Source organism: Onychostruthus taczanowskii, unplaced genomic scaffold (genome assembly GCF_017590055.1).
Source record: "Onychostruthus taczanowskii isolate IOZ18803 unplaced genomic scaffold, ASM1759005v1 scaffold4, whole genome shotgun sequence".
Lineage (NCBI taxonomy): Eukaryota > Metazoa > Chordata > Aves > Passeriformes > Passeridae > Onychostruthus > Onychostruthus taczanowskii.
Window position 1 is genome coordinate 23,881,945 of NW_024501459.1, and position 24,120 is coordinate 23,906,064.

Here is a 24,120-nt window from a genome sequence, read left to right on the forward strand (position 1 = left end):
GGACAATAAAGGCTGCCTGCTGTGATGAATGCTGGCTACCCAAGGGCAATGACATCCCTCTTGACTCTACTTCTGAGTTGCTGACTGTGCCTCCCAGCAGACCTATATGAAAGATCTTAAGAATAAACTGATTCTCAGTTTTGTTATTCAGTCTTATCTGGTGAAATAAATTTTTAAAAAAATCCTAAAAAAAGAAAAATGTTTAAAGTGTTAAAAAACGAAAAAACCAGTTTATTGTTGGGTACAAAGTAACGAACTAACAAAATTCATTTTGTTAACAGGAGGAACTGCAAGTTAGCACAAATGGAGGAAAAATGTTTTTTTAGTCTTCTCTATACAGCTTGGTGACTTTATTTTTAATTTTTATTTTTTCTCAGCGCTTCGAAAAATGTATTTCAACATCTGACTTATGTATGGTTGCTCCAAGCTGCTCATAAATAAAGCTGATCAAGACTTCTTATTGATCAGATTTTGATTTCTTCTCTCAGACAAAATAAACCCAAGAAGGCTGCATTTATCTGCTTGTAGGAATATTCTTTTCATGTATTTAGATAATTGCAGCAGTAGTTTTATCAGTTCTTGATAAATTTGGAATTTCAAAGTATTTCTAAGAGCCAATTTCCTTCTGTTTTTGTTATCTCATGCTTGATTTTTATTCATTTTACGTTTAGCTTTTGGTTTGATTGGTATCTTGAAAAGTTTGCAATACAACTGTAATGTTCTGATTATAAATATTTGGAAAAATCCTTTAGCTTTTGTTACATTATTTAGTTTTCAAATCTGAGCATCAATTCAATTATCCTACAATGTTTTCCTGATCTTCAGTGATAATGTGCAATGTTTTTGTTACAGCAGAGCTACACTAGGCATGTTTCCCTCTAACAGGTTGTTCCTAATTCTTTCAGAACTTACTATGCAACAGACATATTTGATTCCTCAGGGTGCAAAGGCAACCAGAATCACCTATTCATTGCTTGTGTCTTACTCCCAAAACCTGTAATTAAGTCTGACTTTATTGAAGCTGTAGACTCTTACAGGGTAGCGACATGGATGTGCAGGCTGTTGTCCAAACAGAACATCCCAATATCTAGAACCTGGAAAAAGCAGTGCTTTCCAAAGATTCTTAAACAGTTGTGATAAATTTTGATTTAGAATAACATGCCAGGAAAGAGATGCAAGAACAGTTTCACTTGCACACACTGTAGTGTCTCAGTTTTTTTAATTAGGTGTGCCAGGATTTGCAGCCTGCCTGCAGGTTTCCTAGTTTTCTGGCTTGCTGAAGGCTATGGCATCTCTACAACTGGGATTTCCTGGGGTCAGATCCCACTGTGGCATCTTTGCACTTTTTTAGGAGATACTCTCAATGGAGTCCTGTGAAGATATTCCAAGAGTTGCATTTGACCCACTCCAGGAGATTTTATCCCAAAATCATTACCTTGACCTCTATAATCAGCTGTAATCAGTTTCCCACATTATCCAAAATGCTTATTCTGGTTGCAAAGTCCTGTAATACCTACATTACCCTTGACAAGGATGATTTGCAGTTTTTTCAGTAGCCATCTTTCGGAGTGCCAGGGATGTGCCAGGGCTATGGTAGTCTTACCTCTTGTGATGCTGTCTCCCTAAAATCATCCTGAAAAAAAAGGTTGTAGATCCTGTGTTGGCAATCAGGGACCTGGTTTTCATTTTAGTTAACTGATATCTGAGCAGCACTTTCTCAAACCATCTGTGTTTGGTGTACCTGGAACCCAGAGGGGCTGTCAACTGAGCTGGAGTGCAGATGGGGAATTCATCAGCACTTGAGAAAATGTAACCCTGAGACTGATGTCTCCCATAAAAGTTGTAAAAATTATAATCTGGTGATGTTATAAACTTCTTGTAGCAATAAGAATACCATTATTGGTGAATAGATGCGATAATTTAAACTGTGGAATACGCACAAGTGTTTATATTAATTATCTGTAATTCCCATGTTTAGCCTTTTCATGGGAGGAGTTATATACCATGCACAATTTTCTTGGAACACAGTTTCAAATGTCAAATTAAATATCTTATTTTTTATTAATAAACTGTTTGATGTAAGTAGCCTTATTCATTCCAACAGCCTATGTGGTCTGAGAGATGTTTTTTAATACTTGAAGGGATCATATTAATACTCAGCTTTAACTCTTGCTCTGCTCTGCTACCTTCCTAATCATAAATTTAACATGTCCAAATGCCAGATTTTGAACCTAGGACAAAGTTACACCAGGCACAAGTATAAATTGTGAGAGGAGTGGCTGGAGAGCTGCCCTGCTGAAAGGAATCTGGGAGTGCTGGATCTGGGGCAGGCTGTCAGTGGGAGCCAGCAGTGTGCCCTGGCAGCCCAGAGGGCAAACTGCATCCTGGGGGGCATCAAACACAGCATCACCAGCTGGGCTAAAGAGGGGATGATCCCACTTTATTTGGTGTTGATGTGACCTCATCTTGAGCACTGAGCACAGTTCTGTACCCCGCCATTTAAGAAGCCTGTGCAGGTGCTTGAATGTGGCCAGGGGAGGACAGCACAGCTGGTGAAAGAGCTGGAAGTCACCATCCTGTCAGGAGTGGCTGAGCATCTGGGGGCTCATCTGTGGTGAGCAGTGACAGGACCAGAGGGAATGGCCTGAGGTTGTGCCAGGAAGAGGATTAGGTTAGATTAGGAAAAAGGTGGAAATCAGAGTCTGGTTGGGCACTGGAGCAGGCTCCCCAGGGAACTGGTCACAGCACCAGCCTGACAGAGTTCAAGCAGCATTTGAGCAGTGCTCTCGGGCACATGGTGTGACTTTTGGGGTGTCCAGGAGTTGGACTCAATGATCCTTGTGGGTCCCTTCCAACTGAACATGTTCTGTGATTCTGTGATCTGTTCCTTGTACCCGTGGTTATAAAGCTGCTAGACAAAGTTATGTATGACACAGAGATCTGGCAAACTTGTAGCAGCTCAGGACTGTGCAAGACATTTCTTTAGCCTGGTCAAAGGCTACATTGCTGTTGCAGAATATGAGATTCTGGTAGTCTAGATTTTTTTTTTTTTTTTTTTTTTTGGCATGGGGAGGGCAGTAGAGGAAGTAAGGTGAAAGCTGCAAGAGTAAGAGGCAAAAGGAGGCATAGAAAATAGAGAAATATCTTGCACTAGAATTGCATTCTAGTGCAATTCAGATAAGACATTTCTTATCTGAAGATGTAAAGGATGGAAAAATAATTTTAATGTATTCTTTGAGTTGGTTTATTAGTACCAGTTCTTGGCCTGGGGACAGCAGAGGTTAACAGCAGTGCAGTATTTCCTGTACTTCTACATGACAGTGAACAGGGTGATGGTGGCAAAATATGCTGCATTAGGACTACTTTCTAGCTTTAGTGTCAAAGATATTTTAGCCCCACAGATGACTGATGGACTAGATTTTTTTTTTTTTTTTTTTTTTTTATTTATTAGTCAAACCTTAACTCCCATGAGCTTAATGATTTCCACACTAAGATATGTAGGGAGCTGGCTGAAGCAATCACATTAATAAATCCTTTTTGAGAAGTGTGATATATTGCTGAGTTCCAAGAATTTACAGATATGAGACAGGGAATGACTAGCTATGTAGGAACACTGGGAAAAAATCCCGAGAGAAGAACAGCAAACTGAATGTTAGTTACTGATGTAGACTGATGAGGAAGAAGAAAAATACCTTAATAGAATGTACTAGCATTTCTATATGAAAGATATAAATAATTTCTATTTTACTCAGTTTGCATTGAATACCGTCTCCAATTTTGGGCATCCGCAGTGTGAACTGGGTGATCAGAAATGTGAATAAGGGTGATCAGAAATCTAAAAAATATCATGTCTAGTAAAAAAATAATTTTAAGTGGATATTTTGTGTAAAAAAAGAAACACTGGGGACACATGGGAAAAGCACTTAAATATGTGATTTTGTGAGAAAGAGTAAAGAATTGTTCTCTGTGTCTGCTGGGAAAGTAACAAATAACAAACTTGAATTGTGGCAAAGAATTCTGGTTTTGGGAACTATTCTGTGGGGGGCCACGTTTTTCCTGGGGTCAGTGGTGGGAGACAGGGACCACACCCAGGGACCCTCAGATCCATGTGACAACAGAGAGCTTTACTGTTCAAACTTACTTCATACAGCAGGTTTGAAACACCCTGATCTAAACTGCTGATCGGCCTGATCCCCACCCAGCCCAGCTTCCTGACCGGTCTGCAGCTTAGGGTGGAAGGTGATTGGTGAAGTCCTTGTGGAGGTTTGAATCCAACCTGTCCCTGCCTCATCCCAGCACTTGTTTTACCTCTAGGCTGGCTGAGGTTGAAGGTCTGATATGACCAAATTATTTGGCAGCTACAAGCCAGCTGCAGCTGTGACAGGGAACAAATATCTAATGTTTGGAATCAGAAAGGATTTCAGATGGTACAATCTCCATCGTTTGAAGTTTTTAACAACAGGTTATAGTTAGGCAAATATATATTAGAAATGGCTTAAGTACATAATATTTTGCTTTGGACAAAGATTAAGCAATAAGTAGTCTCCTGATAACTTTTAACTATTTAGCACTCTTCTGTGTTCATTAAATTTCTGACACTCCTGTGATCCACTTATTGTTTGTTCTACCAAATAGAACCTTAAAAGTTGAGCATGTTCTTCACTGAGCATATCCTTGGATGGTTTCAGTTTTGGGGTACTCCTGGTGGGGTTTTTTGTCTCTATTTTTTGCTGTAAAATAAATAAATGTGTCTTCTAAGAATAATATCCTCTGTTAGAGTTAATTTTGTAGCTTCTGCTTGATAAGAAAAACAGTAGAACTTGTCTGTTCATCTTTAGGAGTGGGAAGTTAGAACTGTGGCTTCAGCCAGTGTTTTTCAGGGTGGTACTGAGAGAGAAATTAGTGACAAATTGCCTTTAGAGGCCACAGTCACACATGAGCCTTTTGTGTCACAATAAATCCACCTTAGCTACAGCTGTGCGTGGGGGGGGGTGAAAGCTGCATAGTGCCAAGAAGTGGAATACTTTAGTTATTTACCAAACTGAAAGGGTAAGCTTTGATCAAAAAGACCTCTTTACTAGTTCCTACAGATCTGGCCCAAAATTTTGGTCTGAGAGTGGCAGAGTCTATAGGCAGCAGCACTCTTGGATCTGATTCTAGCTGAGAACTTCACTGTACAGCTTTCATCTTCAAAAGGAGCAGAAGCAGAAAGCAGCAAAACTGGATGTATATAATTTGTGAAAGGAAAATAAGGTACTGTAAATATTTGATGTTGTCATTTCTGTATTTGTGACTTTCAAAAGATAAACCATTAATGTCATTAAGTGAATGGCAGTGAGACAACCACAGTGATTATGAATGAAAGGGATATTTTGGTGTTGGTAACATAGGAATAAATAGATGGACTTGGCAGCTGATTAGGGGAGACTTAGCAAATTAACTGAGAACAGCTTTATTTAATACAGTTAGGAAAACCTGCATTATCAAATCTTGGGGTATAATCTTCAACCAGCTAGTGACTAAGCACAAATACTCTTCACATTGTATTGAATAAATGTCATTCTTTTTATTCTCTTCTTTTTGAATAACAAGCTAAACAAAATGAAAGTGTTTGAGTGTCTATTTAATAAGAAATTGATATATTGAAATCACTATTTCTCTATAGTTAAGTGACATCTTTGATTTAGATGTAAGTAATTACCACTGGAGCTGTAGCTAAAATGAAAATCATTATCATAGCATTAGTTTAAAAGTCAAAATTTGAAGAACAGAATCTGTGTATTCCTAAGATGAATCTACTACTATTGTTGTCTCTAGCTTCTGTAATTCAGTACAACCCCCCCCCCCGCCTGCTTTTACAATAATAGCTAATAAATTCATGTACTTGACATATTCTTTTTTATGTATCTGAGTTGTACTCACTTTAGTCTCTTGAATTAGTTCAGGTAATTACAGCCAAAGCTTATCCTCATTTCTCTATCCTCCAGAAGTTTCTACCTTGGTTTGGCAGACTGGAGACTCAGGTCTGTACAGTTCTGTGCCCTGCTGCTGATCACATTTAGCTGACATTATTTTATTCTGAGGAGAGAGGGTGTTTGTCTGTTGAAAAATACAATGCTTCTGAAATACTGGATTACCTTACAGTGCCACTACATTTCATAATAGAGCAAAAGAGCACAGAAAAGAGCAGTTCATCAGCTTTGGTCCCAGCAATTGTCTTATCTCTACATCTTTATTTATATGGAATTACTTATGATCTCTGCAGTCCTCCCTCTGCTGCTGTAAATTATATAACTGTGTTATATTTTGTCTGCAGCATTTGAAAATCTGATACATTTTTTTCAAATGCCTTGTAATCAGACAGAAGTAAAACTGGCTTTACCTGGCAAGGTAGTGGGGAAGTTGCAGGGGTGGCTTCCCTGAGATGACATCAGGAGCCATCCCAATGTCTCACAGAGCTGGCTCCAGATTTTCCAAGGTGAACCTGCTGCTGCTCAAAGCTGAGCACATCAGTGATGCTGGTGTTGCCTCTGTCATAACAATTATAAGAAAGGGTGAAAAAAGCTGTGGGGCAGCTGTGAGAGAGGAGTGAGGGGAAAGAGAGAGGAACAGCTCCGTAGACACCAAGGTGAAGAAGGAGGGGGAGGAGGTGGTCTGGGTGTTGAGCAGAGATTCCTTGCAGCCTGTGGAGAAGAGCAGAAGAAATTAAGCTGCTCCTCCCCAGCCCATGGGGAGCCATGGTGGAGCAGCCAGCGGAGAGCCCTGGCACAGCAATGCAAGCTCTGAAGGAGGCTGCAGCCCACAGGCAGCCCAGGGAGAGGAGCCCAGGCTGGCACAGCTCTGCTGGCACAGGTCACAGGACCTGCAGGGGTCACAGGTCACCTCTGGAAAGGACCCACCTTGGAGCAGTTCATGAAGTGCTGGCTCCTGTGGGAGGAACCCCACCCTCGAGCAGGAGCAGCTGAGATGAAGTATTTTGGGGTGACCACAACCCCTATTCCTCATCCCCCTGTGCTGCCTGAGTGGGGGGACAGAAGTCAAGAGTGAAGTTGAGCCAGGAAAGAAGGGAGGGTGGAAGAAACTTTATCAAGCTTTATAAATCTTTGTAAATAAAGAAAAATAATGAAAACCTGATCAGTCCTGGCTACTGCCTGTGAGTCTTTTCTGTATTCATGCCATTTTCTCCACACCAACTGCTTAATTAATAATGAATAATTGATGGACCAGCAATTCAGCAATTGTGCCTAGAGAAGGACAAGCAGTTTTTAGCAGTCTTACCCCCATCTCCCCCATTTTAGATTTCCAAGGAACTTCGATTTTAAGACCATCTAAAAGATGTAGAAAAATCTCCCTTTATCCTGAAATCTTAGGAAAGGAAGCTTTATGTGCTACCACAAAGGTGAAGGAGGGTTAAATACCCAGGGCAAATGTTGGGGTTTTTTTCTGTCTTTTTCTCCAATTTAAAAATCAATACATTTCTTTAGCATGCGCACAGAGATCATGCAAAGAAATTATTTCCTATTGTAGTAGTTAGGGTTTGTCTTGAATTGCCTACAGGCAGAGGTGAATGATCTAACAGGGAATGTCTGATAGAGCACAGCTACACTGCACTGAATATATTGTGTGGATTTAGTGACAGAAACTACACTTGCTGTTTCCTTCAAGCAGAAAACAATCTGTTATCCTGTATCCTATATCCAAATATATTTGTTCCAGCATTATATTTTAATGATCTCAGCTTCAACCATCATTTCACATCCCCTTCTATGTTTTCCCTTCTTTATACCTAGACTTGTAGCATCACAGGATAACTCAATTTGGAAGGGACCTCTGAAGGATTCTAGCCCATCCTCCTGCCCAGAGCAAGGTCAGCTGTGAGGTCAGTCCAGGTTGTTCAGAGCTTTATTGAAATAAGTTTTGAGACACTCGAATGAGCAAGGCTGCAGAACCTCTCTAGGACATGAGGTTCAGTGCTCACCTGAACTTGCTCCAGTTTATCAGAGTCCTTCTTGCTTCAAGGGCAGCATGCAGAACTGGATGCAGTACTTCAGGAAGGGTCTGATGACATTTTAATAAAGCAGTATGATCCCTCCCCTCTGTCTGCTGGCCACGTTCCTGCTAATAAAGTCTGGAATGCTGTTTACCATCTCTCTGCCTGAACACACTGCTGACTCATGCTCAGTTTGCTGCCCTTCCAGCCAGGCAGTGCCATGCCTATGGCATTGCAAGAGTTTCTCTCTTCCTAAATACAGGGCTTTGTATCTGTCCTTGCTGAATTTCATGAGAACCCTGTCATGCCTCTAGCCTGTCCAACACTCCCTGGGTGGCAGCCCTGTCCTGTTCTTAAGCTGCACCCGGGGAAATATAGATTGGATATTAGGAAAAAGTTTTTTATGGAAAGAGTGATAAAGACTTTAGAACTTCTGGACTTTAGACTTCTGGACTAAAGTTCTCCCCCTGCCTGGGGAGGTGGTGGAGTTGCCATCCCTGGATGTGTTTAAAAACAGACTGGATGTGACACTCAGTGCCATGGTTTAGTTGAGGTGTTAGGGCTGGGTTGGCCTTGATGATCTTGAAGGTCTCTTCCAACCTAGTGATTCTGTGTGTGATTCTGTGTGATTATGACCATATAAACTGATCTCCCCTAATTTGAGGCCATCTGCAAACTGGATGGTTGTGCATTCCATCGCCTTCTCCACGCCTTTGACAAAGATCCTCTTGTGTAATTCTGTATTAACATCCTTTGCCATATTTTTTGCTATAATACAATTGTTTCTTAACTGAAAATATTTTTATTCTTGATCCTTGTGCTCAGATTTTCATGGCTTTAAGCAGTCAGAGTGAATCTCTGTAAATTATGCTTAAATATATCTGGTGTAAATGAAAAGGTTTGCTGAGATTTTGTGCCAGTTTTAATAGCCTCTTTAAGACATTTTAGAAATCATTATTGCTGTTAAGTTATAGCTTTCAGAATTTATCTCCAAGCAGATAAATGATATTTCACATCTGCTTCCATGCAAAGTGACTGTTCACAGGAAAGTGAGGGTGGTTTTCCAAGGCTGTTGTGCCACTTTGCCCTAAGGACAGTACCTTCCACCAGAGAGGGAGTAGATTCAGCTGAAAGGCAGCAGTTGACACAGGTCCCCTCAATAAGCCAGAGAAATGCTGTGGGAAACATTTCTCTTCCAACTTCTTCACCACTCACCTTTAGGGGAAGGGAACCTGCTTCAGCTACTCATCAATTTTATACCTGTTGGTTTCCCTCAAATAGTCCTGTTTCCTGAGATCTTCAGTACCTTATGTCAATCCTTAACATTTTCATTTATATCCAAAAAGAGACAGAAAGCACCAGAGCCCTTCAGTTAAAGTTCTTGCAGACATAAAGGCAGTCCTGCCTACTAATGTAAGATGTTTATGAATTATGTTCTTTACTGGAAATGGAAAAGATCATCAAATGATTGAATAAATTTGGCTTAAAATTTTCCATGTCAAAGTTCCACTGATGCTCACGGGATCACAAGCAACTGTGCCATTTTTAAATATGGGAGCTGGACTTCTAGGTCACAACTTAAATACCTCTGAAAATTGGATTCTTGAGTTTGAACTTTGTTATTTCTAAGCAAAATGGAAAGCCTGACTCAGATCTCTTAGCACATTTACACATTTAGGCTCCATGTTGTATAATCAATTGTCTGAACGGCTTGAGACACTTAATACGTGCACTGGGGCAGAGGCTGAGTTGCAATCCTTAATCTCATCATGTTTCATCTCTGAGCTGCATATCTGACAGTACAGGCATAGCTTCTGGTTAGCCTGACAATCACAAATAGGGAACTGGACTGTGACTTCTCAGAACATGCTGGGAGTGTACATGCCCCAAAACCATTGATTTTCAGTTGGAGTGGGCACTTGGCCTACTTAAAGCCTTCAGAAATTTCCAATCAAGACAAATAACTGGAAGCAGGCATTTGTTATGCTCTCAGTATAGAGGGACTGGTGTTAGTAAGTGGCAGGGACAATAATTGCATGGGAAGGAAAATGTACTTCAGGCTGATGATACTTGTGCTTCTTGCCCAGCTGCAAGGCTGTGATTCTGGAACAAGAGGGCATGGAAAGGAAGAAGGAGGTTCCCTTCAACTCGTTGCAGCTGTACAAGTTAAGGAGACACACTGAAACAAACAAACAAAAAAAAAACCAAAACCCTACACAAACCAAGAAAGAAAATGCTTTAAGAGCAGCTGGTAAATTGAGACAAAAATGTCATTGCCTCAACCCATAATGAAATATAGTGCTGTGAAAATGCTGCTTCCTCATCTGGAAGTAACAGGCCATTTCACCTGGTGTCATTTTATCTGATCTGACATGGAGACGTGAAGTCCCCCAGAGCATCTTACAAATTTAGAAGGCAGTTTGTAGACAAAAATTCTCCTGTCAGTCAAGATCATGTAATCGCAGCTTCTTCCTGATGGACAAAACTTTTGTGTTTAGATATTACATTTACATTTAACAAATCAACTAAACTAGGATAAAATGTCTGAATTTGCCAGCTATTTTTGCTTTAAACGGAACATTTGAGAGAAGGGCAGAAAGGTTGCACTAGCATCAATACTACGCCCTGTGAGGGCAGTGGGTGAGTGCAGTGGCAATCACAAGGGAGGTGAACCAGGGCTGGGAGCTGCTGCGTTCTCGTGGGAAGGATCTGGTGGCAGAAGCTTCAGGCTGGCAGGGCTGGCACATGCCTGCACTTTCCAGGTGCTACTTAGCTGCTCCTTAGGCAATGGTGGACCAGAGTGCTGTGAACAGGTGTTGCAAAAGTGGCTTGATTTGAGGAGCTGGGAGGATGCAGGGCATCCAGAGCACTGCCTGGGCTTCTCATCATGGTTGCTCTTCCCAGTTTGTGCAGAATTTTGAGTCTCTGCTTTCAGTTCTGCTGGGAGCTGCTTCTGGCTGCTCCTGGGAATGGCTGAATCCTGCTTTGGGAGGGTGAAGCTCTTGGGGAGCAGCAGTATCAACCTTGTCCCAGCAGTCAGCACAGCAGAGACACACAGCATTTCTGCTCACACTTGCCTGCAGTAGTGTGGAGGGGGTGCAGGGGTGGCCTCAGCACCCCACAGGGCACATTCCCTGTCACAGACAGGTGCTAAAGCCCTTTGCATGTTGGAGCCCTTGACTTGGGTCACAAGGGAGGCTGATACTGGCCTGTGTGGGGTGCAGAGCCCCAGGGGCCTCTCCTGGGGACCCCCACACTGAGTGAGGCACTGCCTTGCCTGGGGAAGGAGCTGCTGGAGGGCAGTGCTGCCACTGAAGGGGTCCTGTGCAGGCTGAAGAAATGAGCTGGCAGGAATCTTACAGGAATCTTCAGTAAAAGCGTGTGCAAGGTTTTGCCAGTGGGGTGGAACAACCTTGTGTAAAAGGATGGGCTTGGATGCATTTCATCAAATGCCTGGGAGGCAGGGGTACAGAAAGGGGTCTGAGGGGCCCAGTGAACTGCAATTTACATGAGAACCAGCAGTGTGCCCTTACAGCAAAGAAAGTCACCTGTTTCCCTTGGCTGCTTGGGCAAAAGCTTAGCCAGCAGGTCAGGGGAAGATCCTTGCCTTCCACTTGGTATTTGTGAGACTGACTGTGGAGCACTATGTCCAGTTTGGGCTCCCCAGAAAGAGAAGGATGTCAGCTTATGGAGACCAAATGAGCCGGCCAGGGGACTGTAGCAAATGGCATTCAAGAGAAGGCTGAGAGAACTGAATCAACTCAGGGTCAGAAGAGATGACAAGAGACCACCTTAGTACTGTCAACAAGTACCTGAGTGAAGGGTGTAGAGGAGATAGAGCTAGATTTTTCTTGGAGGTATGATAAGGGGCAGTAGACACATGATATATGAGTATATATGATATATAAGAGTATATATGATATATAAGAGTATATGGCAGTAGATATAGGGTATAATATGGAAAAGTCTGGTTAGTTGTTAGAAAAAAATTTTTTACCATGGTGGTGATGAGGTACGAGAACTGGTTTCCAGAAGAGGTTGTGGGCATGTTCAAGACCCAGGCTGACACACCCCTGAGCAAAATGATCCAATTATACTTGCCTTGAGCTGAAGGCTGGACTAGGCACTTTCTCCTGACCTAATTATTCTAATATTCTGTAATCTCATATTTTTATGTAAAAGTGGGAATTTCTCTTTGTAATAGTAATGGTAATAGTAATAGTAATAATGATATTTCCTGAGGCTTGTATTAAGTAGACCCACACTATGAAATTTCTTATTTATAATAATGTTTTCTTTCTGAAAAAATTACTAATTTACTGAGATAGTAATTCAAAAAATTGAGCATCAAAACACAGTTAAGATATAAATTTATATAGCTTTGTTCAGACTGGAAATTCAGAAAGACCTGTTTAGCTACTTTGAAGCACATGCATTTTGCTTGGGCACATGAATTTCACTGTAAGAAGCAAGGACTTTTAGATGTTGTACTATCATATAGTATTATGCCTAACTCTTGTTGAGTAACTGCTCTAATAATGTCAGGTTTAAGCCCTACTAGGAGGATTTAGTCTTAGGGGTTTTTTTAAACTTTTATCTCATGTTTCTTAGCCTTTGCATACTTTTGCTAACCTTTTTATTTCTGTAAAATTGCCAGCTATTCTCTGAAGTTTCACTTGAAGACGTTTATAATGTGTATTTATTTTTCAGGATATTAAAATCAAGGTTCTGAGTTTCTTGATTTAAAAATATCTCTTTTTCTTCTCATCTAGGTCAATATAAGCAGCCTGTGCAGAGCACTGCATTCATAAATGTGAAACAAGCCCGCACCATCATGTTTGGCACTAAGAGGTCAGTTTCTACCATTTTTGTTGTACTTTTCATCTCAAAAAACCAAAATAGTATGGCTGTTGTGACTAATCTGAAATTTTTACATTTTCTAAAAATATTGTTATACAAAACACATCAGCTAGATCTGTTACTTTTTCTATTATAATGGTTAGGTTTTCTTTGCTGTAAAGCTCTGGTCTACTTTGTCAGGTAGGAGGAATGCAGACCAGGTAGCCTTAATGGCAAATAGAATCCCCAAGGCAAGAATGCCAGATGTATAATGTGTAAGAATGCCACTGTACTAGTGCTGGAGGACATCCCTCCTGCTTTCTAGTATGGAAGACAGCAAAGCACAAGTGTAAGATAGATTCTTTTCAGTCATTTTAGGGAGTCTGTACTGATATAAGGTAGTGTCCATCTGTTACTCTCTGTGATTCAATGTCGTACCCTAAATGTCTCCAAAAAATTGACAGTTTTGAGTCCATGGAATCTACTTCCTGTGTCTTTGATAAGCATCAGGTACTCTGTATCTGGCATCAGACAGTGTGTCCCTGCTTCCCCCCAGCTCCTGCAGCCACAGGAGCCCCCATGGCACCCTGAGGCACCCGGACAGGTTATAGCTACTGCACCTGTGGTCTCCTGCAGGAGAGTGAGATCTCCCTGCCTAACAAAGATGCTACAAACCATTCCCCTCATTGTGAACATGAAACACATGTTTTTTGTGCTTGTTGGCAGGCTTTTGGGTTTTTAGTAGAAGCTAGTCAAAGGCTTCAGCACATGTGCCCCAGTTGCATGGCAGCCTAGTGAAATGTTTGCCCTGGAGAAACACCTCACTCTTCTGAATTGTTGCGAAGAGGGCAGGCTGCCTTGCCCTTCAGGGGCACACATGAAGAAGCATCTTGCATGTCTGCATGAGTCAGAGGTGGCAAATGATAAGAAAAATCAGCTTGGTTTTCTGAAGCTCCCTCTTGAGTTGCACGAGGCTTCAGTGTGAGCTGCAGCCTTGCTGGAGTCAGGGCGCTGCCGGGGGCTCCCTGCTCTCCTGTGCTCCGCTCACACGGCCGAGACTTCAGCAGGGGGTTTTGAGTCTGCCTGAAGTGGATTGGCAGCCAGCTCCAGACTGCTACCTCTTATACAAGATGCAAATGCAATACATTTTTAGGATATCTGTCCTGTAAAAGAAAACTTTGTTTTTTTAGATAAGGACAGAATCTGTTGTTTTGTCAGTGTGATGAGTATGAGATAACTGCTGAAGAGGGTTCAGTAACAATTAAAAACTTCCCATTTGAGGATTTCTACTTTTAATTAGTTGTCTCTGCAGAATATTAGCACTCCAGTAAATCAAAGACATTCTAGTAAGTGAAATAATTTATTACATTACATTATATTTAGGAAGGTTAGTTATTTTTGCCAGTGTTTAGTTTAAGCCCTTATGTACTCTCTATGGCCTGACCTAAACAATTTTTCCCTCCTAGGATCATCTCTTTATCTTTTCTTATTGTTATAAAGCAATGGCAAAATTAAGAATTGTTTGATTGGTAGGCTTGAAATTTAATTTTTTTACCTTTTCCCTCACAAATTTAATCTTGTTTACTGTGCAAATGCCAAGTCCTCACAAAGAATATTACAGACAATGTGAAATTCTCTTCCCTATCAACAAACAAAGTTTTATGAAAAAAGGTGCATTGGGGGAACAGAAGCTCATTTGTTCTCTGCTGTACTGTGTTCTGCTGTGTCTCACTTTATGCAGACTGTTCTGAATCACTTGCAATAAAAAAAAGGAGGGAAAGAGTCACAGTGGACCTCCATAATAGTAGCCTTCTATGTGTAGACTGGGACATTACAATTACAGGTATTCTTGAGATTGGTACCATGTTTTAGTTAGGCAGTGATTGTCAGATATTCTGTTCTAACTATTGCAGTATGTTTTGGATTTAATTTTCATAGACAACTATTTATTGTGACCAAGAAAATCTTGAGGTTCTACTGATTATTTTTAAAGGCTGTAAACTACTATAAATAAACTGCCTCTGTTGAGAGTTTTTGAAATATTTTTTTGATACATTAGTTCTTTTCCTAGAAAGAAATACTGTATTAATTTGGAAGTATAATGAAGAACAAATCTATTTTTCTGGAGGAAAGGATAACTTAAGGTTTATTTTCTTGAAATTTTGGTTTTAATTAGTTCTTATAATGCATTACTAATCATTATCTCCATGAAACTTTCCATGAAATTGTATGACTTTGACTCAAAAATGGAGTTATCTCCTGTCATCAGATCTTTCAAAGTTATCAGGTGTATATAGTATCTCAACTGCTTTTCATTGATAGCATTCTCTTAAATTTACATATAATTTTCAGTGGATAATCCCTGTTGGATGGAATGGTAAAAGTGACTCTCCAATCACAACAGCTTTGACAAACTTTGTATGTGAGGCAGATATTTCTCAGCTGCTTTATAAAAGATTGTTGCTAATGCGAACTGACAAAGCTAACAAAGAGGTGAATTCCTCTTAATTTCAGTTTAATTTGAGAGCTTATCCCATGATTTTAAATGCTGAACTGTTGTTCCCTGTGTTGTTATTGTATTCTCCTCTCATCTGTTTCTCTATCGTGCTATTTTTTCTCCAATTACTTTAATCTGCAATAAACACCAGCATTGAAATAGCAGAAGTCAGTACATATACCAGTGAGTTCCTGTGTGTTGTATTATTCATGTTTTATACTTACTGCCATCTTTCAAGAGCAATTGCTGATACCATTCTCCTCATGTGGAACACAAAAGTATTTAAATAACTTTAAGGAAGGGATTTTTACTTTGTGGGAACCAACCTTATGTGTGGAAGATGCTCTGCAAAGAGAGACCCCAAATCAGTGCCTCCCCAGGATCTGCAAGGTCGGTCTTGTTGGAACCCTAGATACTAAGAATTTTAAACTTTCTGTGCTGAAAGGCACAGACCCACAAGAGAACACTGCATTTGACCTAAGACTGTAGAGAAGGCTTCCAAAATTGATTAATAACACTGGGATTATGGGTGTGTAATTAATTAAACGTGTGATCTCACAGAGTGAAAAGACTTAGATTTAAGATTTTAGTATATAGTAATATATGAAAGCCAAGATAGAAGGTCTGGGTGTCAACCATCCACTGTTATCATGCAGTTATCTTACCTGCAGTTATTTCTGTTCTGCAGTTTGGAAACCTCGTGTTGTATAGCTCATTTAAACTGTCTGTGCAACTGGAGAGTATTTCTCCAGTTTGGCATGATCAGTTTTCTTTCCTTCTGTAGCCTAGATTGGAGTGCTTCAAAAGATAGCCTAAGTGACAAATCCAGCCCTCAGAGCCAAGCCAGTTGGTCCCTAAATGAGTTTAGCAGATTGAAGGAAGCAATTGTGAGAAGGAGGATGTGAGGAGTACAAGGACATTTCCTTGTGTGATAGTGCTCCGTTCCTGGAGCTGCAGCCATTTGTCCCTTTGTTAAGAGCCTTGCACATAGTACATGTTTTAGTTGGTCTTGCAGAGAATACCACACTGGTCCTGTAAGTCCAGTAGTCCTGAGGGTCCACTAGTCCCCCTGGGTAGTTAGAAATTAGCTGCCATATCCAACTCTGTCTGTTTCCTGCAATAAGTATGGTGCCTCCTTCTCCTCCTCCTTTGGTTCAAACCTCAGGAAGGTCCATACAGCTAAGAGAGGCTCTTGTGTGATCTGCTGCCAGCACATATGCTGTTGAGGGCTAGTGTTACGAGGTTTAACAAAAAAAGAAAAGAAAATAGGACAAAAGGGACCCTGATTGCCCTGATATGAGCTCATCATTTTAACTGCACTCTTCTTTATGGAGAGCATTTTATTTATAGGGTGTGATTCCAGCCTGAGGCACTGTGGCAAATGCAGCTGGTAGCTTCTGCTGAGTGCTGATGGCTGGTTTGGTGCTTTGTGATGGTTGGCCAGGTCAGTCTTGGCCAGTGATCCAAGAGTTTCATAACACAGCATTTGTTTCTGGAGGCAAATAGTTTTCTTTCCAAATTGTATTCCAATCAGCCATCCTGGAAAGCTACAGTCAATTTTCTTAGGCCAGGTCTGTCAGCAGCAATTTGAGTCTTGTGATAAATAGAAGACAAACCTCTCTTCCAGTGTCTAATCATATTGCCATGTTTATAAACTTAGATAATAGTTAAGCATGACAAATAGTATGATTGCTATAGGAGGATGATGAGATTTGGAAAGACACATCAGCTTTTTAGTCACTGACAATTACTGACTTTCTCATATCTGGTTTTGATTAGAAAGTTAAGGAAATAATTTTTATTTATGTTACAAATTCCTGATATGAACAGACTGTAGTGTTTTCAAGATTATTTTGAAGATAATATAAGCCTAATTTCTTCTTTTTTTATAGTTGCAGGGAGACCATGTTTACACAGGGTTTCTAAATTTCATGGTTTTCATTGCATTAGACCTGGATTATTGCTGTGTTTGTTCTGATACCCCTGGAAGGTTTTAAAGCATGGCCAATGGATGCCCAAAAAGCCCTGTCCATTACTTAACACTAGGACCATATGCCAAGTTTTTTCTTTGGGATTTGTAAGTGTGCAAAAATAATTATCTGGTTTCACCCCAATTTTGGTGGTCACCATCCCCTTTCTTTTGCTTTTTAATTGGAAGTGACACTCCTTGAATGAAGCTATAACATACAGAATTAACTTTTTTATTGCTGAACTTTGTTATGGTAGTGAACTGCAAAATAATATCTAATGACATGGATTCTTTTCAAGTTCACTACTGACTCCAAAATATAAACTTTTAATTTCTTGCACTGTTTCATTGCTTAGGGATCTGCAGGCTGACTAATGTAAAATGATAAGGCAGCTGTGACACTGGGATTTTATTCAACCAGAACAGATGCAGTCTAGAATACAGATGTACATGGGCAGCACAGTGTGTAACAGACACAGACAGGGGTACAGAGTGGAGAATGGAGCAGAACTTGACACTGTGTAAGCAGTAGCCAAAACACTGATGTGTCACCAACAGTTTTTTAATCACAAATTCAAAACACACCACCATATGGTCTGCTGTGAAGAAAATGAACTGCATCCCAGTCCAATCCAGTACGATGTAAAAGCCCCAATCAGAGTTCATATGCTGAAGCCTAAGCTCCAATAGAATGATTGTATATCTAACACAAGATAGAAAATACATATTTTTAGCTTAAGTATCCATCCAATAAAAATTTTACTTTCTACATATACAAATAAAAGTCACAAAAACTTTTTACACAGTCGTGAACAGCTTTTAAAAATTTGCTTTAAGCAACTACATCCCTAATTAAAAAAAGTGAATCAATACCTGAATATATTGGATGTTTTAAGAAATGAAAATGTAAAAGAAAATTAAGTCTGTTTAATTTTTTCTAAATTGTTAATATGCTCTCAATTTTTTTTTACAGAATTCTATTTTACAATAAGGCTCTACTCTGTCTTATGTACAGCCTTTTAAAGGCATTTACATGAGATAACCACATAACTTGGCATGTATATTTTGTTAAAGTCATCTCTATTTCTACACCAACTTCATGCTGTAGGTCTAATACTCAGAAGTATTTAATTATCCTAATTGTGTTTATTTGCTGTATCTTGAAGTTTCTGTAGAAGTGCCTGATCATTGCCTGCAGATTATTTAATGACAGGATTACACTTGCACTTCAGCTCTAACCTTTAATACCACAAGTTCCTTCTTCAAAAGGAAGAAGATTTCAAAGGCTGGCACTTGAAAATGCAAAAAGGACCTAACATCTTAGTAACAGGATTGGTTTTTGTTAGTTTGTTTTCTTTGCAGCGGAATGAAAAGTGTTTATTTGTTTCTCAGTTGACCTCAAGCAATAAATGTGTGAGCAAAACTGCAGACACCTTTCTTCATGTGGTTCCAGATCCCTTATGCTTTAGAAGATTCAGGAGACAGAGAATTTCTGAGCAAGACCTTAAGATATACTCTGTGTGTGGCTTGGCTTTTTACTTTACAGGGATGTGTTTCCTGTTACACCCTGTTCAAGTTCCTGCAGAAGGGCAAATTGCTGCATTTCCATTATCAGTGGAATTATTTTGCTTCTATTCTAGAAATTAGGATTTCACATGAATTTTCTAATAATAGTCTTTAGCAAGAGTATGCAGGATGAGGAAAATGTTTTGTTTTTCTTTTTAAAAAGTGCATTTGGAGGAAAAATATGCCAAGATATAAACTGAAGGTCAGCCTTGCTGAATGATGAATTCAGTTGAAGGTACTCATGCCCCAATTCAGTCAATTCTTCAGGCACAGGAAAGCATGAAGAAATTTCCCAGGCAAGGATGAACTTTTCCTCATGCTCAGATTTCATGCTGAGCTTGGGCCTCAGTGCCCTGCAGATATCTCCTGTTAGTGGTATATATCTAGTCTTAGCAGAGCTGCTTCTGCTGGATTCTGGCTGCAAAAATAGCTTAGTAACATTTCTCTGATTTTCAGGAAATTAAGTCTGTAGATTAGAGAATTATTTTTGCTGCTATATATGAAACTTACTCTCAAATTGAAACCACCCTTGTTTAATTCCAACTTCAGTGTGAAAAGCACGCATGACAATCCGCATCTAACAGAGCTGATTGGCATCATCCAACCTCTGCTGCATTTTCATATGGAAGAATGGCTGCACTGGTGGTCAGAAATACATTTTCTCTCAGGGTTAGCTTGCCAGATACATCTCTGAAGCCTTCTGAAGCAGAACTGGAACCATATAATGAAAACAGTTGCTGTGTCTTACAGACCTTTTCAGACATTTCTGGCAATTACATGAATTCTCAGATGTCTCCCCTTTTTTAGATGCTTTTTAAAATCCCTGCCCACAAGGACAACACTGTATCAGAGCGAAAGGCAATCCTGTTTTTTATTTCTTAACAAAAATCCCAATATCCTGATAAAAACCAGATCTCATTTCACAATGTGATATGTCTGCATCCTGCTTGTATGTGTATAAAATCCCCAGGTTAAATTTTCAGCATGGTGAATAATAGATATCTGCACAAGTCCCATGCTTTGTTAATGGGATATTTTTATGCTGCACCCTGATACCTTTTTAAACACTCATACTGGTGATGTATTTTATTATGGTGTTACACAAGACACTTTGGTAAAGTGTATTCTGATTCTGTATTCAGCAACATGAATCAGTCCCAGGGAACGGGCCCAACTCACCGTCTGTGTCTGTGCTGTATTGCTGCAGATAGTGGTCATGGGCTGTTTCCTCCTTATTTATGTGGCCATAAATTGCCTGTTTTGCTGACACTTTAAAGTACATGAAGGAAAGCATTAGCACTGCTGGCTTTCTGGCAGGAAGCCTAAGAGCAACTTGGTATGCCTTGTGTGCCTAACTAATGCCACTTCAATGGAAAGTTTTAATTAAGTGCATGTCTGTGTGTGCAGAGAAGAAATCAAAGGCATTTGGTAAGAAGAAAGTGTATCTGCTCCGGAGTCACTGAGGAGTAATTTGATGGGAGCACTAAATGGCTTTCAATTAATTGGAAAATATTTTCTTAAATATTATAGGAAAGGACAAAAAATCAGTCTGAAGGGAAGACTATAACATTATTCTGTAGATCTAACCCATTTGCCCAATACTTGTTGTAAGATGTCATGGTAGTACAAGTTAGAGGAGTAGAGGTTGTAAAACTAATCAGATATGCTGAATTTTATTAAGCTTCCTAGTTGTAGCTATGAGAAGAACAATGGAAACTGGTTTGCCTGGAAACAGTATTTTTGAAACCTTTCTATAGCAGTTTCTAATCTTGCAAACATCCAAAAATTAATTAATACAAGTAAAATTTTTATAGCAAATATTTTATAACTAGGTAGCCATATTAAAATTCTAGCTGTTGAAATTGAACTTATCACATGGGAATTTTAGCCTCATTTCCTCATTCTCACAGTTACAAGAAAAAAGTGCACTCAGTTCTCTTCAGACTGTCTAGAGGGATTGCTTTTTATGAAAAAGAGAAGTCTTAAGGAGCAGAGATAATGCATTTACCACTAGATATGATCCATGATTTATTTTGGATAATGTTTTGTATATAATTTATTGTTCTAGCTACATTACAGCAAAGCTCAAAGTGGACAACCCTTTTTTTTTGTACAGGGCTCGTTATGTCATATTGTATTTGCCTTAATCCCATATAATCTTTTTAAGGCCTTAATACAGAGAGCTTTCCACCCTTTTATCCATCTTTCAACCAAGATAGAAACCTGCTTGATTGCTCATTAATTGCTTTTTCCAGAAGAAATGGAGTTTTCTCAACACCTACTCTGAAACTCTGCAACAAACTCTGTGAGGAGCTAGGGATCACCACACAGTCTTAACTTTTGTCCCTGTTTGATCTTCCATCTCTAATGTAGCTATGAGTTATTCTTTGCACTAAATAACCATAGTGAAAGAACAACAGTTAAGCCTTGTCATGGTGAGCTCTTTTGTTCCTCTGTATATGACATCTTAGTTTAAATGAATGTTCTCCTGTGAACTGTACTGTCTGATGGAAGCTTCCCCCATTCCCAAAGCCTCAGGTTTTTTTGTTTGTTTCGTAACATGGACAAGATTATTTTCTGAATACAGAATTCTATGTCTGATTTCCAAATATCACAGAGATGTGATGGGATGACTCCTGAGAGACTGGAGTGTTGGAATGGAAGGATACATGCTCTGTAGGAAGGACAGGAAGGGAAGATGGGAAGGGAAGGGACAGGAAGGGAAGAGGGGCATCACCCTTTTTATCAATGACCAGCTGCACATGGAGCTCTGGGATTGATGAAGAGCCGATCAATGGCTTATGGGTCAGGACTAAAGGGAGGGCAGGGACAGGTGACATTATAGGGTCTGCTACAGGCCACCCAACCAGGAAAACCTAGTGGATGAGGCCCTCTGCAGATAGAGAGGAGCAGCCTCATATTCTTACAAGCCCTGGCTCTCATGGGGGGCCTCCATCACCCTGATATCTGTTAGAGGGGGAACTTAGCAGGGCATAAACAATTTAGGAGGTTCCTGGAAAGTGTTGATGGTAACTTCCTTCTCCAACGGATAGAGGAGCCAGCAAGGAGAGGCGCTATGCTGGACCTTGTTCTCACCACACAAGAGGCTGGAGGGGAATGTGGAGCCCAAGGGCAGCCTTGTCTCCAGTGACCACAAAATGGTGGAGTTCAATACCCTCTAGGGCAGCGGGGACAGTGCACAGCAATCCCACTGCCCTGGACTTCAGGAACAGACCTTGTCCCTCTTGCAGAACTCCTCTTGGTAGAGTACCGTAGCATAAAGAGTCATAGGGAAGAGGAAATAAAGAAAACTGCTTGATATTCAAAGATAACTTTCAAACTCAGAAGAGAGGCATCCTCTAAAACCCTGATAGAATCAAATCTAGTCAGATTTACAAACATCAAAGGCGACAAGAAAAATTTCTGTAGGAACATCAGTAATAAAAGTACTAGGGAAATTTCCAGAAGGAAATGGGAGACCTTGTTACCTGGGGTATGGAGAAGGCTGAGGTATCCAATGCCTCTTTTGCCTCAGTCTTCACCAACAAGTGCTCCAGCCACAGTGCCCAAGTCACAGAAAGCAAAGGCAGGAACCAGGAGAATGAAGTACCACATGCTGGAGGAGAAGATCAGGCTCAACACCATCTAAGGAACGTGAAGATGCACAAGTCCATGGGACTTGATGAGATGCATCTGTGGGACCTGAGGGAGTTCTCAGAGAAGTTTCTAAGCCACTATCCATAATACTTGAGAAGTCATGGCAGTCTGGTGAAGTTCCCACTGACTGGAAAGGGAGAAACATAACCCCTGGTTTTAAAAAGGAAAAAAAAATGGAGACCTGAGGAATTACAGGCCAGTCTGTCTCACCTTTGTGCCTGGCAAGATCATGGAGCAGATTCTCCTAGAAACTGTGCTGAGGCACATGCAAATTAAGGATGTGGCTGGTGACAGAAAACACAGTTTCACTAAGCGCAAATCATGCCTGAAAGATTTGGTGGCCTTCTGTGATGGGGTTACAGTGTTGGAGGACAAGGGAAGGGTAATGGATTTAATCTACTGGGACTTCTGCAAAGCATTTGACACTGTCCCACATGACATCCTCTGTCTCTAACATGGAGAGCCATGGATTTGATGGATACACCACTCACTGGATAAGGAACTGGAGGGTTGGTTAAACTCAAAAAGTTGCTGTCGAGGGCTCAATATCCATGTGCAGAGCAGTGACAAGTGACATTTTTCAGGGGTCAGTATTGGACTGCTGCTGTTTAACAGCTTTGTTGAGGACATGGGCAGAGGGATTGAACCTGGCAGGCACTCTTGGCAAGTTTAGCAATCACACCAAGCTGTGTGGTGTGGCTGACATACTGGAGGGAAGGGATGCCATCCAGAGGGACGTGGACAAGCTTGAGAAGTGGGCCCATTCAAACCTCATGAAGTTGAACAAGGCCAAGTACAAGGTCCTGCACAATCACTGGGGCATACTCTTGGGCAGAGGATGGATTGAAAGCAAAGGAGGAAAAAGACTCAAGGGTGTTGGTAAATCAATAGCTTAGGATGTGCTGACAATGTGTGTTCACAGCCCAGAAAGCCAAACATGTCCTGGGCTGCATCAAAAGCAGTGTGGGCAGCAGGGCAGTGGAGGAGATTCTGCTCCTTGGCTCTGCTCTTGTGAATCGCACCTGGAATTCTGTGTCCAGCCCTGGGGTCCCCAACATAAGAAGGAAATGAACCTGTTGGAACAAGTCCACAGAAGCGAAGCAAAGATGGTCAGAAGGCTGAAACACCTCTCCTGTGATATCAGGCTGAGAGAACTGGGGGCTGTTCAGCCTGGAAAAGAGAAGGCTCCAGGGTGACCTCATAGCACAAGAGAGGGGCTGTGGAAGGGCTGGGGAGGGACTTCTTACAAGGACATGTGAACAAGGGGTAATGTATTTAAACTGCCAGGGAGTAGGTTTAGATTAAATATAAGGAAGAAATTCCTTACTGTGAAGATGCTGAAACCACGGACCAGGTTGCCCAGAGAAGTTGTGGGGGCTCAGAAGTGTTCAAGACCAGGCTGAATGGAACTTTGAGGCACCCTGGTCTAGCAGGAAGTGTCCCTGCCCATGGCACAGGTACTGGAACTAGATAACCCTTCCAACCCAAACCTTTCTATAATTCTATTCTAATGTCTTTGTTCCTGCTATGAAAATGTGAGTCTGAAGACTGAAATATGTAAAGCTTCCTTCTTAGCCTGTATACTTCTTTCAAATGTATATG

The 24,120-nt window shown here is 40.7% G+C and overlaps 1 protein-coding gene across 1 annotated transcript in view; it reads left to right on the forward strand.

The window, feature by feature from the left end:
- OXR1 (oxidation resistance 1) overlaps positions 1–24,120 on the forward strand; it is a 259,126-nt gene that overhangs the window by 19,942 nt on the left and 215,064 nt on the right. The window contains exon 2 of the mRNA XM_041412597.1: positions 12,763–12,841. Within this exon, the coding sequence (XP_041268531.1) occupies positions 12,825–12,841 (17 nt within the window). The 5' untranslated portion in view covers positions 12,763–12,824. The remainder of the gene's footprint in view (positions 1–12,762; positions 12,842–24,120) is intronic.